The following is a 13892-nucleotide window of genomic DNA, read 5'->3' as shown; positions in this document are numbered from 1 at the left end:
CTTTTATCACCAATTTTGCTTTGTTCTCTTGGTATTCTTAGTTGAAAGATGAACCTAGGAGGCTCATATGCTAATTTCTTAGATCTTAAAGGCCACCTCTTTTATGAATACATTTTGACAGTTTTTCACCAGAGGGTGTTAGTTAATGTGTGTCATATAGATAACACTGTGCTCATGCACAGGGCGTTACCTAGGAGCCAGCACGGATTGGCTAAAATGCAAGTCTGTCAAAAGAACTGTAATAAGGGGGCAGTTTGCAGAGGCTTAGATACAAGTTAATCACAGAGGTAAAAAGTATATTAATATAACTGTTTTGGTTATGCAAAACTGGGGGGATGGGTAATAAAGGGATTATCTATCTTTTAAAACAAAAATTCTGGTGTAGACTGTCTCTTTAATTGACGTATATATATTTGCGCGTTCTTACAGAATGCCACACTTCCTCTATAAAAATATCCAGAACTCAGAATTTAAACTATAGTTTGAGTACTCATTAGATGTTTGTTTTTTTGTAAACAAACTTTATTTGTGACAAGACGAGTTGTACAACATAAATTGAGACAGAAGTTTACACACAATGATAAACATTACACTGAACATATTGTCATATTTCTCAAAACAGATTTTTGACACAGGATCAGTGTTAAATCTCCAAATGAGACAGAGAGTCACTTTGGGAAGTGTTATATAGTCTCAGTCCTGTCAATTACAATCTATTCACTGATCAATGTCCATGAGCTTGCTGTGGCGAGCAGAAATGCTTGTGGTTTAGAAGACAGATATATACAGGCTTTATGTCAACATACAGATTATACATCAGGCAATTTTATTTGTACCAAAGGAGCTCAGCTTATCTACAACACATAGCTGAGCCTATCATGATGCCTGGTGTTTACACACAGGTGTGTGTGAGGGCTATAATAAAGAAAGAGGTATTGAAGGAGTGCAAGGGGTATATAGGGGTGAGGGGGGAAAAAAACCAAAAAAAAAAACAGGAAGGGGTGGGAGGGAGGGGTAGGGAAGAGGGGAGGGGGGGAAATGAGGCAGACGCAACGCGTGGGGTAGAAGCGCAGATCTTATTGGATCTATGGGTTTTAGTCTATAGTCCCCGACCTTCCCAAATCAGGGTCATCATCTCATGCGTAGCTATCTTCCCAATTTTGAGAAAGTGATATCGTTCCAACCTCAGCAATTCCCCCACTCTAAGCCTCCATTCTTGCAAATTTGGGGTCTGTGGACTTTTCCAGTGAACCGGTATAAGTCCCTTAGCGCTATTTAGCATCAACAGGAAAAGGAGGTATTTGTCCTCTCCGATTATTTTAGGGAACCCATGGGATATCAGGTATGTTGATTTTGGAGGAATTATGATTTTCAGAAGTTTGCTCATTGCACCCAGCACCTCCTCCCAGAACAGTCTTATGTGCGGGCAATCCCACCATATATGAAGAATTGTTCCCTCTTCTCCACAGCCTCTCCAGCACTCTCTCCCCGCCTGAGGATAAATCCTATGAATCCTAGAAGGGGTAAGATACCACCGGCTTAAAAGCTTGTAGTGCATTTCTTGCACTTTCGCTGATATCGAGACTTTCTTGGCTCTCATGAAAATCTTAGACCATTCTTTGGCCGATATCTCCGTATTTAGCTCTGTTTGCCAGGCTATCGCATATGTCGGGAGCTCCGACCCGCCTCTAGTCAGAAGGATCTTATACAGTTGGGAAATCAGGTGGTTTGGGGTCTGAAGCATTATGCATAGCCTCTCAAATTGTGTTCTGTGCCTAGACAGTGCGTTTTGCTCCTTGTGTGTATTTAAGTAATGCGTGATTTGCGCACATCTATACCAGGACACAAACATGTTTCGATCCCACTCAAGGAGGGCAGCCTGTGGTTTGAGTTTCCCTTTGTGTAGGATATTAGAGATTGATACCTCTGCAAGGGTGTGCGTATCACCCTGTGTGTATGGTTTAATTTCCATTCCCAAGTCTGGGTTATCCCGAACCGGTATGTTTGGAGACGCTTTGGATGACACAAAGGAGCCTTCAGTCAGGGTTTTATCCCAAGTCGTAAATGCGTCAGCAATAATAGGATATGCCGACACAGATACTGGGCGTTTCCACTCTGATACCCAAGCCAGTGCCCCTACATTTCTGCTTCTGAGAATTGCATTATCTATCTGGATCCACCATTTATCGGGGGAGTTTCTACACCACTGCACTATCCGCAGGAGAGAAATAGCTCTCTGATACTCTCTCAACAATGGCACTCCCAGTCTCCCCCTCTCTCTAGGGAGGTAAATGGTGCGCCGTTTGATTCTAGGCCTGATCCCGTTCCAAATGTACGTTTCTATTGCTGCCTGGGTTTGTCGAAGATAGTGAGAGGCTGCAGAGGCCGGTACTGTCTGCATGATGTATAAGACTCTTGGCAGTATATTCATTTTGACCACCCCAATACGGCCCACCCACGAGATGGTCTTCTTCTTCCAGTTGGTGAGGTCTTTGATGATTTCATCACGAATTCAGCTCAATTATCTCTGCTAAATTAGATGTGATTGTTATGCCTAAGTATTTAATTTTGTGTTCAGCCACTTTTATCGGACAATTTAATTTGGTTTTGGCAAAGGCATCAGCGGGTTCTGATATATTTAAAATCTCCGATTTAGAGGGATTGAGAAGGAAGTTCGAGATCCTTCCGTAGCTCTCAAACTCCCCCAAGGCGGCCCCAAGGGAACTCCCTGAGTCTGAAAGAGTGAGGAGAATATCGTCGGCATACATCGACAGTTTATGTTCAACTCCGACCACGACAATCCTCCTCACCGCTTGGTTGGCTCTGATTTTACTCGCCAACACCTCGATTGTTAGAGCAAAGAGGAGGGGTGACAAGGGACAGTCCTGCCTCGTGCCATTTTTGATCAGGAAGGTCTTTGAAAGAGTGCCATTGACCCTTACTTTTGCATTAGGGGCTGAGTACAAAGACATGGCTCTATTAATGAAACCTAGTCCAAACCCAAACTTTAGCAGTGTGAATCAAATGAAACGCCAGCTGACCCGGTCAAACGCTTTTTTTGCGTCTGTCGTGAACAGGGCCAGTGGTAGGTTGCATTCATGAGCGTGGGTTATCAGCTGTAGCACCTTGAGGGTGTTATCCCTGGCCTCGCGGGAAGGAATGAATCCTACTTGTTCAGTGGAAACTAGGTCGGGTAAAAATCTGTTTAGACGGGCAGCCAGGACCTTTGCCAGTATCTTTACATCTGAATTGAGCAAAGATATAGGCCTGTAACTCTCGGGCCTATCTGGGGATTTTCCCGGCTTGGGAATTACTGCAATATGGGCTTCAAGCATGGAGCCCGGCAGGTCGGGGGTATCCGTCAGGGCGTTGAACATACTTACTAGCTTCGGGACCAGAATGTCCGCATAGAGCTTGTAATATTTGAGGCCGAAGCCGTCTGGTCCCGGGGACTTGCCCGAAGGAAGGTCCTTTATAGCTTTTTGTACTTCCTCGTTTGTAAACGGGGAGTCCAGGAACTCCGAGTCCGACAGCTTGGGGAGTTCTATGTCCTCCAAATATTTCAGTGTGTCGGCAGCTTCACGCTCGGGAGCGCGAGGTGCCCCTTCCGTCCGGTCGGGGCTGTGCAGGTTATAGAGGGACTCATAGTAGTCCCTGAAGACCTCCGCTATGGAGTCGCCATCAGACTTGGTTAAACCCTGTGTGTCTTTCATATGGTGTACATATGCTTTTAGTTTTTTTCTCGCAATTGCTCTGGCAAGGAGCTTTCCGGGTATATCACCCTGCTCGTAATATAATTGTTTCAAGATTAGGGCTTGTTTTTGATACCCTTCTTGCAGAAATTGAAGCAAGCTTTTCCTGGATGCGAGTTATTGATCCAGCCGAGCTTCGTCTTGTGGAAAATTTTTCATGAGCTAGCTCTGCTTGTTCAACTTGAGAGAGCAGTGTATTATAACGCTCTCTTCCTAATTTTTTGAGCTTCGCTTTATGCTTGATTAACAAGCCTCTGATGGTGCACTTATGTGCTTCCCATATGGTGGTATCTTTCAATTGATCGTTAGCGTTTAATAGGAAGAATTCGGCTATAGACTTCCGGATTTCCGAATTGAATACTGGATCTGCCAATAGCGTGTCCTCCAGCTTCCACACGAAAGGGGTGATTGGGGTGGTGGGCCAGTGGATTGAACAACTTACCGGAGCGTGATCAGACCAGGTGATCGCATGAATATTACTACTTTTAGTGATAATGAGACCTGTTGAATCGGTGAACAGATAATCAATTCTAGAATATTTCCGGTGTGGGTGCGAGTAAAAAGTGTAGTTTTTAGCCTGTGGGTGATGTGTGTGCCAAATGACGTGCATCGCAAGTTCCATAAGTGTTGCGGTCATGAGGAGCACTAGAGATGCCGTTGGAGGTGTCAAGGGAGGGATCAAGTGAAGCGTTGAAGTCTCCACTGAGAAAGAGAACACCAATCTGCATCTCTAGGATTTTATGGGAGACTTTCTGGAGAAAGAGGTGCTGGGATACATTAGGGCAATAAACATTTACTAGCGTTATGGGCCTACTGTGTAGAGTGCCGGTAAGCAACAGAAACCTACCCTCCGGGTCTCTATAAATTTGTGATAACTGGAAGTGGGTGCCCTAACGGAAGAGAATTCCCACCCCGTTTTTTTTCTCGGGCCCGAGGCAAAATACGCAGTCGAATAGTAACGGTTAAACCATTTTGGTTCATGAGTGGTCGAGAAATGAGTTTCTTGTAAATAAACTATATCTCCACCCATTCTCTGTAGATCTTTGAGTACTACGGAACGCTTATTAGGGCTATTTAAGCCTTTCGTATTTTTAAAGATAAGCTCTAGTGGGTGGGACCCACGGGTCAGCCGTCGATGCGTCATATAAGGTGTGAGCTTGGCGACAATGATTGGGGGAAGGGGCCAAGAGGGGGAGGGGCCGAGTGAAACCACCTACAGGAGATTGATAGGAGGCCGGGGATATGGGAGGCAAGGAGGAGGGGAAGAAAAAAAAAGGGGGGGGGGGGGAGAAAAAAAAGGGGGGGGAGGAGGAAGAAAAGGAGAAGAGATGGGAGGGGTTCTATATCGTTTCAAGATGAGTAGTGGTTTAGTATTATAGAAAAAGGGGTTGTGCTATAAGGAGAAAATTAGGAGGGAGTATAGGTGGAAGGAGAGAAGAGAGCAAAGGATGTCCCCTTTAAGGAGGACCAATTTTACAATAATTGAGCTATATGTGCTATAGAACGATCTAGTAAAGTTATAACAAAAACAATCAACAAATAGTTCTATATTTCTAAAGGTAGTAACTGTATCAACTACTTAACCAGTTAGGGGTAGTTGTCCCTGTATTTCTTGTTTGTAACATAAACATAAACCATTAACTTTGTAACTCGGAATAATCTATGAATAAAAAGTACGTACTCGGTACCTCTCTGGTTTCATTATTAGGATTATGTGGCCGGTGTATCGTCCCCCTTCACTACATTGTCTGTGTGTCACCACGTATAGTGATCTGGTGTATCCTGTCCGCTATGTCCCAACTTTGCGTCATACTCTGGGTGTTGTTAGACCAATATCAGAGTAATCAATTTCTGAGGGGGTGGTGTGTGCTCTCTGGGTCTAATTACTAAGTAAACTAGAGCTTATAATGCCAGCCATCATGTGAATGTGTCCTAACTATGTCTGCGTCATGACAGCACTCCCCTGAGTTTGTAACCACATGTTTCTGATACAGGGCTCCCACGCAACGGGGGCTTTCGTAAGTAAGTTCCAGGGAGGCTGAGGAGAAAAAAGGGTCTATTTCAAAGTTACATTGTATCCCTAACTTCATTTTCTATCTTATATCAGAGCAGATTATCCTATTCTGTGCATGTACTTGTTTCCAGCGGAGATATCTAATATGTGGGAGAAGGATCTACTCAAAGCTAAGCAGCAAAGATGTCTTATACCTTGTAAAAAAGACATAGTTTGTGCATGCTCGACAGCATAGCCAGAATCAATACCTGGAATGGCTAATGAAAAGGGAGTGCCTGCATAATTGTTACATTGTGTCTCTTACTTTACCTATTACCAGTCAACCTAACAAGTAACATGATTCTGTGTATAGGCATATTATTAACGTGGTTATTTGCTATGTGAGAGAGTAAGTTGCATAAGTCTGGGCTACTGAGATGTTTATTACATTCTAAGAGAACATAATTTATGTATTCACCACAATGTAGTCAAAACCATTACATATACGACCTTAGGGCTCCTTACGATAAGTCCGAAATTCTGACCCCTGTGGAGAGAGACTGTTCTGCTGGGGGCAGCAAACAGGGATCTTTGCGTCATGGAGAAGTGGGGACACCTGACCCCAGTTAGAGGTACTTGTAGGGAGGGAGAATCTTAAATTCTTGGTTGCTGAACATCTTCCTGATTCCTGTTAGGGAGGTCTTGGGGGGCTGCTTCAGCATCTCGTAGTGGCCGAATATCCAGGCCCAGGGCCTGTGCAAAACATGGAATGTCCTCTGGAGATTTAAGGGTGTGAGTAGCATTGTTTTTGGTAGCTATCAGGCTTGTGGGGAAAGCCCCACCTGTAAGGGATCCTTTTATCCCTTAATGCTGATGTGATGTGCCTCAAGTCCCTTCTTTTTTGTAGTGTTGTAGGGCATAAATCTGAGAACACTTGGATTTCTGTTCCCCTGAATATGAGTGGGTGTTTAGCCCTAGCCAGCTTGAGGATCTCTTCGTTTTCCTTAAAGGAGAGAAATTTCATTATGACGTCTCTCGGTGGAGCTCTGTTTGGTGGTTTAGGGCGCAGCGCCCTGTGCGCTCTTTCTATTTGTACTTCCTGCGCATCTATACCATTTTTCAGGTATCTGATGAATTCTTGGATGTATTGTTGCAGCGCAGGAGGGTCCACAGCCTCAGGGACTCGACGCAACCGAAGGTTGCTCCTCCTGCTCCTGTTCTCGAGATCTTCTATCCAATCCATGAGGCATTGTACTGTGCCCTCCTGGGCCTGTAGATAGCTAGCTTGCTGTTGCATATCTGAGCTGAGAGTTTCTTGCTTCTCCTCAATTTGGGTGACACGCCTGCTCACAGCCCCAATATCTCTCCTAAGTTCCCCAAACATGTTCTTGAAGTCCTGCATGGCGTTCTTTATATCCTCCTTGGAGGAAAGGTGTGAAATATCATTTTTTGTGAGGTAGCTATGCGTTTGTGCACCATGTGCTTGTTCGGTTGTCTGGACTGTGTTATGCTGTCCTACATTTTCATGTGTGGCCTTGCTGGGGGGTACCACAGGGTCTGCTGAAATTAAATAGTTCTCCATAACAGAGGAGTGAGCTCCTTTATGAGGTTTAATGTTCCTCTTGCTGGTCATGCTTAGAAAAGTCGGTGCTCTCCAACAATGTTTTATTAACCCCTGCACTCAACTGATCTTTTCCCTGATCCCTGATAGCTTCTGCAGAAAGGCTGGGACAATGTCTTTTATTTAATGTGGCCATCCTATTATCCCCCTCCAACCAGCAGCACCTGTGAACTATGCTGTGTCAGGCAAACTGTGTCTATTTGCGGTATTGATTTTTCCCCCTGCTCACCGTGCTCATTAAAGGTGCCAACTCTGCATATATTTCTGTTGCCCCTGTTATTTAAGAGGCATACCGCTCCTTAGTTAGTGGACTTCCTCCGGACACTGAATTGTGATGTCAGCCAGCCGCCTGGTCTGGTGCTATATGTCCCAAGAGGTCCGACCGTGTCAGGTCGGATGCGCCTGTGTGGAGTCCCCCGGTCTTGAGGCCTGTACCTCTGACGTCTCTATCTGGCCACGTGGATGCGGCTCGGTAGCGTCTAGCTTGTTCGCGGCTTTTTAGGGAAGTCACCTAATGCCTCAGGTATGTCTGTTACAGCCTCCGCTTTGTTGTCCGGTTCTGGGGGAATTATATAATCAGGTTGTCTCCAACTGCTCAGATGGGTTATGGTTCACCAGGTATGGGTATTGCGCTGCATGGATGGCGGTCGCCTCTCACTGATTTCTTCACTCCGCAGTTGGCAGTTAAGTCCTATTCGGCAGAAGATTGGCTGTGGAGTAAGAGTCCCTTCCTGAGTACTTTGCGATATTTTTTAGGCTATATGATCATTCCGAATTTTAAACAAGGTATGACAGGGACTACAGAGCACTAACAAGATGCAGCCATCTCTATCTGTGGCTAGGCTCCGCCCCCCCATTAGATTGTTTTAAAATCTTAAAGGTTTGTTAAAATTAAATGAGACTACAGCTAAATTATTTGTCTATCTTTTATTCTAATTTGGTGGAGTAAGGGGACAATGAAAATTGTGTATAGTGAGAATTTAAACATAACAGAAAAAAATTAAATATATGACTGAAAGACAAAATAAGGGACATGATTTTTTTTTACTTACATTCCAAACAGGGCACCCCCAAGGTGAGCAGCATGATCAAAAAACCTCCAGCCCAATATGAGACCAGCAGAATCCAGAGCGATAATAGCTTTTAGAGCCTGCAGAACAGGGATTGGGAATTACTATGATATTCAGAGAAAAATTAGAAATTAAAACCATTCTGAAATTTTCAAATCTTGGATCATGTCCAACGAAGGCCGACCCTTTAAGGCTTAAAGGCTGAACAGAAAACCCAAAGTCTGAAATCCAACATTTTCAGTTGGTATGAGACTCCTTTCTTTCATTCTTTCTTTCTACCTATCGGCTTGGTGGGTGCTACATAAGAACATGAACCAAGATATAGAACTTTAGGTATGCACCTTAAAGTGAAGGTCAATTTGGATGAATTAGTGCCTGGTTTTTAATAAACCTATTAAAAACAAGGGCACTTTAATTCATCAAAATTGACATTTCACTCCTTTTCTTCAAAAACTTACCTTTTAATCCTGACAGCCGCTGCAGCGCTTCCTCTGCAAGTCCTCTTTGCGGGTCCAAAATGAATCCGGCTTCCTCCAATCACAGTGTTGCATCAGGCCATGATCCCCCCGGGGGAAAAGTCGTTATTGGAGGAAGCCGGATTCATCATTTCTGACGTAAAAAGAGGCCTCCGGCGGCCGGGGGAAATCGCTGGAGTGGCATTCAGGATTAAAAGGTCAGTTTTTGAAGAAAAGGAATGAAAGGTCAGTTTTGATGAATTTAAAAACCGGACACTAATTCATCCAAATTGACCTTCACTTTAAATTCTGGCTATCAAGGATTAGCCTTGTAACACTCACCAATGTAGCTTTACCAAGCAAATAAATCTAAGAGCAGGCAGAAAGTAGAAAATAGACATAAGTAAATACCCTTGTTTTAAAATAAAATAAAAAAAATACCTTTAGAATCAAAAATCCCTTCTAGCATATTTTTTAGAAATGAATTGGGAAAACTCCATATTTTAAAAACTCCAAGGTTTACCCAAAAGCTTCTACATTTAGCCACTAATCAGCAAGTGCTACCTAGGTTTTATTTGAATGAAGCATGATCCTGACTAAAACCCAAAAGTGCCACTGTTGCTATGACTGTCACTTTCTAAAATCTCAATAAACATTTTCCCTAAAATATTTTTATTTCAAATTTCAATGAATCTTTTTCTTTAAATATTTTCTCTATCTCAAGTAGAGTATGTAATTTTAAGACACATTAAAATTCACTTCTATTTTCAAATGTGCTTCGTTCTCTTAGTATCCCTTGTTAAAAATGAATATGCACATATTATACACTAGTGGGAGCTAGCTGCTGATTAGTGCCTCCATGCGTGATTGTCTAAATAGATATTTTCAGCTTCCTGCCAGTAGTACAATGCTGTCCCTTCAGCAATGGATAACAAGAGAATGAAACAAATTTGATAATAGAAGTTGGAAAGTTGTTTAAAATTGTATGTTCTATCTAAATCATAAAATAACATTTTGGGGCATACTATCCCTTTAAAGGGATAGTACTTACTATCCCTTTAAAGGGATAGAAACCCCCAAAATTTTCTTTTAAGATTCAGATAGAATATATTCTAAAAATGCTTTTCTAACGCTCTCTAAAATGTCAATTATTTTCAGTATAATAATTTCTCTCTGAAGACTCAATTTTCCCCCAAATAATTTCTCCCTTTACCAAATGCAAGGTTGATTTCTGCTGCTGTCTCTACGGTTTACACCGCTTTTCTAGAGAGTATACAGCAGTATTGATAATTTCAGTATAGGCGGCAGAATAGGTTTCCGTTTCATCAGGCAAAAGCAGTTTCAAATAACAAAAAAATAAAATAAAGGTAAATTAGCTATTTGTAAACAAATTAGTACACTCCAAAAGGTAAACTAGATCACTGAAAACACATTAAACAGAATATTTTAGTTAGCAATTTCCCCTTTGATTAAAACCTGACCTTTACCAAATTGTTACCAGACACCCTGTACACACGCTTATACACACACACACACACATAATTAATTGATGTGCAAAAAAAATGTGTTCTTCGTTTGACAAATAACAAATTTGTAATATTTTGACTGGCATTTGTTTATTACTAGAAAGCAAATTAGTACAAAATGTGTTAAGGCATTCATTCTAATCAAGAAATATATTAATGAGTAAATAAACATATGTTGTATTAGTTTGTGGATTTTGTTTCTGTAATGAATGTCGAGGCGAAATATCTGAACGTTGTTCAGTTGACAAAAATTCTTGCACATATCTAATACACAAACCAGATTACTTGTACCAATATTGACCCAAAAAATAATTTATGTACTTACATTTCCTGCAGTGAATGTGAACATTGGAAGAAAAATAATGGCCAGCTTTGCTTCAGGCATCTTTGTACAGACTGCAGCCAAGATTGTCATTATTGCACCAGACTGCAAAAAAGGAGAGATTATTCCAATAATTCTTTGCTTTTATATTCAGAAGCTGGTATTTACATTTCTAAGTCACGCTGCAGTTAAAAAGAGGACATTTGAAAATGTAAAGATTAGGAGCCAGGTCATTTTAGCTTCAGCACCCTGGATAGCACTTGCTTATTGGTGGCTACATTTACACCACCAATAAGTAACCCAAATTCTGAACCAAAAATGGTCCGGCTCCTAATCTTTACATTCCTGCTTTTTAAATAAAGATAAAAATTGATAATAGGAGTAAATTAGAATGTTGGTTAAAATTGCACGCTCTATCTGAATCATTTAATGAAAAAATGTGGGTTTAGTATCCCTTTTAAAAAATTTTTTTGTAAAACTGAAGTTCCTGGGCTGGGAAAACCCCCCGCAAAAAACATGTTTTGTTTTGCTTGTGATGTGTGCCACTGTCTACCTATAAACAGGAGGAGTTCTGATTATCTACCAGTGAGAACTCAGTTATTAAAGGGACAGTCTACAGCAGAATTTTTATTGTTTTAAAAGATAGATAATCCCTTTATTACCCATTCCCAAGTTTTGCATAACCAACACAGTTATATAAATATACTTTTAACCTCTGTGATTATCTTGTATCTAAGCCTCTGCAAACTGCCCCTTTTTTCAGTTCTTTTGACAGACTTGCAGTCTAGCCAATCAGTGCCTGCTCCCATATAACTTCACGTGAACGAGCACAGTGTTATCTATATGAAATACGTGAGCTAACACCCTCTAGTGGTGAAAAACTGTTAAAATGCAATCTGAAAAGAGGTGACCTTCAAGGTCTAAGAAATTAGCATATGAACCTCCTAGGTTAAGCTTTCAACTAAGAATACCAAGAGAACAAAGCAAAATTGGTGATAAAAGTAAATTGGAAAATTGTTTAAAATTACATGCTCTATCTGAATCATGAAAGTTTATTTTGGCCTAAACTGTCCCTTTAAAGAGACAGTAAAGTTAAAAAAAAAATTGTTTACCAACTTTCATCATTCCAATAGAGAATTCAGTTTTAAACAAATTTGCAATTTACTTCTATTATCAAATTTGCTTCATTCTACTGGTATCCTTTGTTGAATAGCATACTTGGGCTGAGGAGCAGCAATGCTAAAAAAAAAAAAGTCCTTCCTATTGTATCCAAATACATTAGTGTGCATGTTTTTGTTTTTTAATATCAATCTTCCAGGACTGAATAAACCTACTTTTTAAAAGAGCGTTGCCACTATAAGCTATTGGGCAAGAGTCTCCAGGCCTCAGCTGTACAAATCATTTATAAATTTGACTCCTAATTTGTATAGGTTTTACTTAAAGGGACAGTCTACTTGATTTTTTTTTTATTATTTAAAAGATAGGTAGTGCCTTTACTACACATTCCCTATCTCTGCACAATCAACTTTGTTATATTAATATACTTTATAACTTCTAAATTTCTGCCTGTTTCTAAGCCCTTGTAGGCCATCTCTTATCTCAGTACATTTTATTAGCGTTTCACGGCCAGACAGTGCTAGTTCATGTGGAGTTATGCAGGAACCAGCACTAATTGGCTAAAATGCAAGTTTGTAAAAAACCCTCAGATAAGTGGGCAGTCTGCAGCGGCTTAGATACAGGTAGACATAAAAAGTATATTAATATAACTGTGTTGGTTGTGCAAAACTTGGGAATTGGTAATAAAGGGATTATCTATCTTTTTAAACAATAACATTTTTCAAGTAGACTGTCCCTTTAAAGCATGTTAGTAATATGTTTTGATCAATAAAAGGTTAACTGCTGGTTTTATACATACATACATATACACATTCACACACATGGTTAATACTCATTTATTTGGAAAACTCTTCAATGATTATTTTAATATCCCTTAAACACGGTTATAAAATGTATTGATTTTAAAAATACATACAGCTCCTAGAGATGGTCCAAGGCGTCCTGAGGCTACTTTGCACAAGTAGCTGGTGAAAGTAGAAATTACTCCTAGAGGGAAAAATGTGATGCATATAAAACCAGAAACCTCTAAGTTTATTAAAGGGCCATAATACCCAAATGTTGAAACACTTGAAAGTGATGCAGTATAGCTGTAAAAAGCTGACTCGAAAATATCACCTGAACATCTCTATGTAAAAAAGAAAGATATTTTACCTCAAAAGTTCCTCAGTAGCCACCTCCCATTGTAAAGGATTTCTAAGCAGCATTTTAGTGCGTCTGTCCTAGGACAGCTTAGGGGATGAGCCTCAAGAACTCTCATATTATTTCACCAATCAGGTAAAGGAAGCTTACTATGAAATCTCATGAGAGTTAAGTCAAATCTCATGAGATCACAGTAAGAGTTCATGACCTCAGCACTGCTGATGCTGATTGGCTGCTGTTCATTTCTTCATTTTTTTTTTTTTTTTACCTGCAGCTGGGAGCAGGTGAAGTATAACTTTTTACACAGAACTCTGCTGAGCCGAGGAGATTGTGAGGTAAAATATCTTCCTTTTTTACATAGAGATGATCAGGTGATATTTTCCTGTCAGCTTTTTACAGTAGTTTCAAGTGATTTAGCATATGAGTATTATGTCCCTTTAACTAATGAGACTAGACGAGGAAACAGTTTGTTTAATCTTTTTAAAGAGAAAGTATACATTTGGAATCTAAATGGAGTAAAAGGCTTTTTTTTGAGATATATAGATGATATTTATGGATTAAGGATGAGCTATAATGGTCTTACCAGCAGACATGAAGACAGCAAAAAACTGCTCCCGACCGAGTATGGAGACAATGCTAGATGAAAAGCTCCACAGGACATACATATTAGCTGCCATGTGAAAGAAGGAGAAGTGACTAAATGTAGAGAGGATCATGGGAAGACAAAGGGTACCTGAGAAAGAAAAAAACATTTATATAAATACACCATTATAACTTATATACGGCAGATGAACGTGTTTAGCCAATTAGTAAAAGGTTGCAATAGGGGGAGATATGTGGCTTAAAGTGAAGGTAAACTTACCCTAATGTCGACAGAGTATAGCATTTTGCTTGTAA

The 13892-nt window shown here is 40.7% G+C and overlaps 1 protein-coding gene across 3 annotated transcripts in view; it reads right to left on the bottom strand.

The window, feature by feature from the left end:
* The window catches only part of PARL (presenilin associated rhomboid like), a 92211-nt gene that overhangs the window by 25340 nt on the left and 52979 nt on the right, over positions 1 to 13892 (bottom strand). For all 3 annotated transcript variants that reach the window (XM_053706868.1, XM_053706867.1, XM_053706869.1), the window contains exons 7-10: positions 13579 to 13728; positions 12772 to 12842; positions 10743 to 10844; positions 8419 to 8516 (exon numbers count right to left, since the gene is read on the bottom strand). In XM_053706868.1, the coding sequence (XP_053562843.1) occupies positions 8419 to 8516; positions 10743 to 10844; positions 12772 to 12842; positions 13579 to 13728 (421 nt within the window). The remainder of the gene's footprint in view (positions 1 to 8418; positions 8517 to 10742; positions 10845 to 12771; positions 12843 to 13578; positions 13729 to 13892) is intronic.

This window comes from Bombina bombina, chromosome 3, assembly GCF_027579735.1.
Source record: "Bombina bombina isolate aBomBom1 chromosome 3, aBomBom1.pri, whole genome shotgun sequence".
In the NCBI taxonomy this organism is placed as follows: domain Eukaryota; kingdom Metazoa; phylum Chordata; class Amphibia; order Anura; family Bombinatoridae; genus Bombina; species Bombina bombina.
This window is presented reverse-complemented; position numbering and strand designations above follow the sequence as displayed.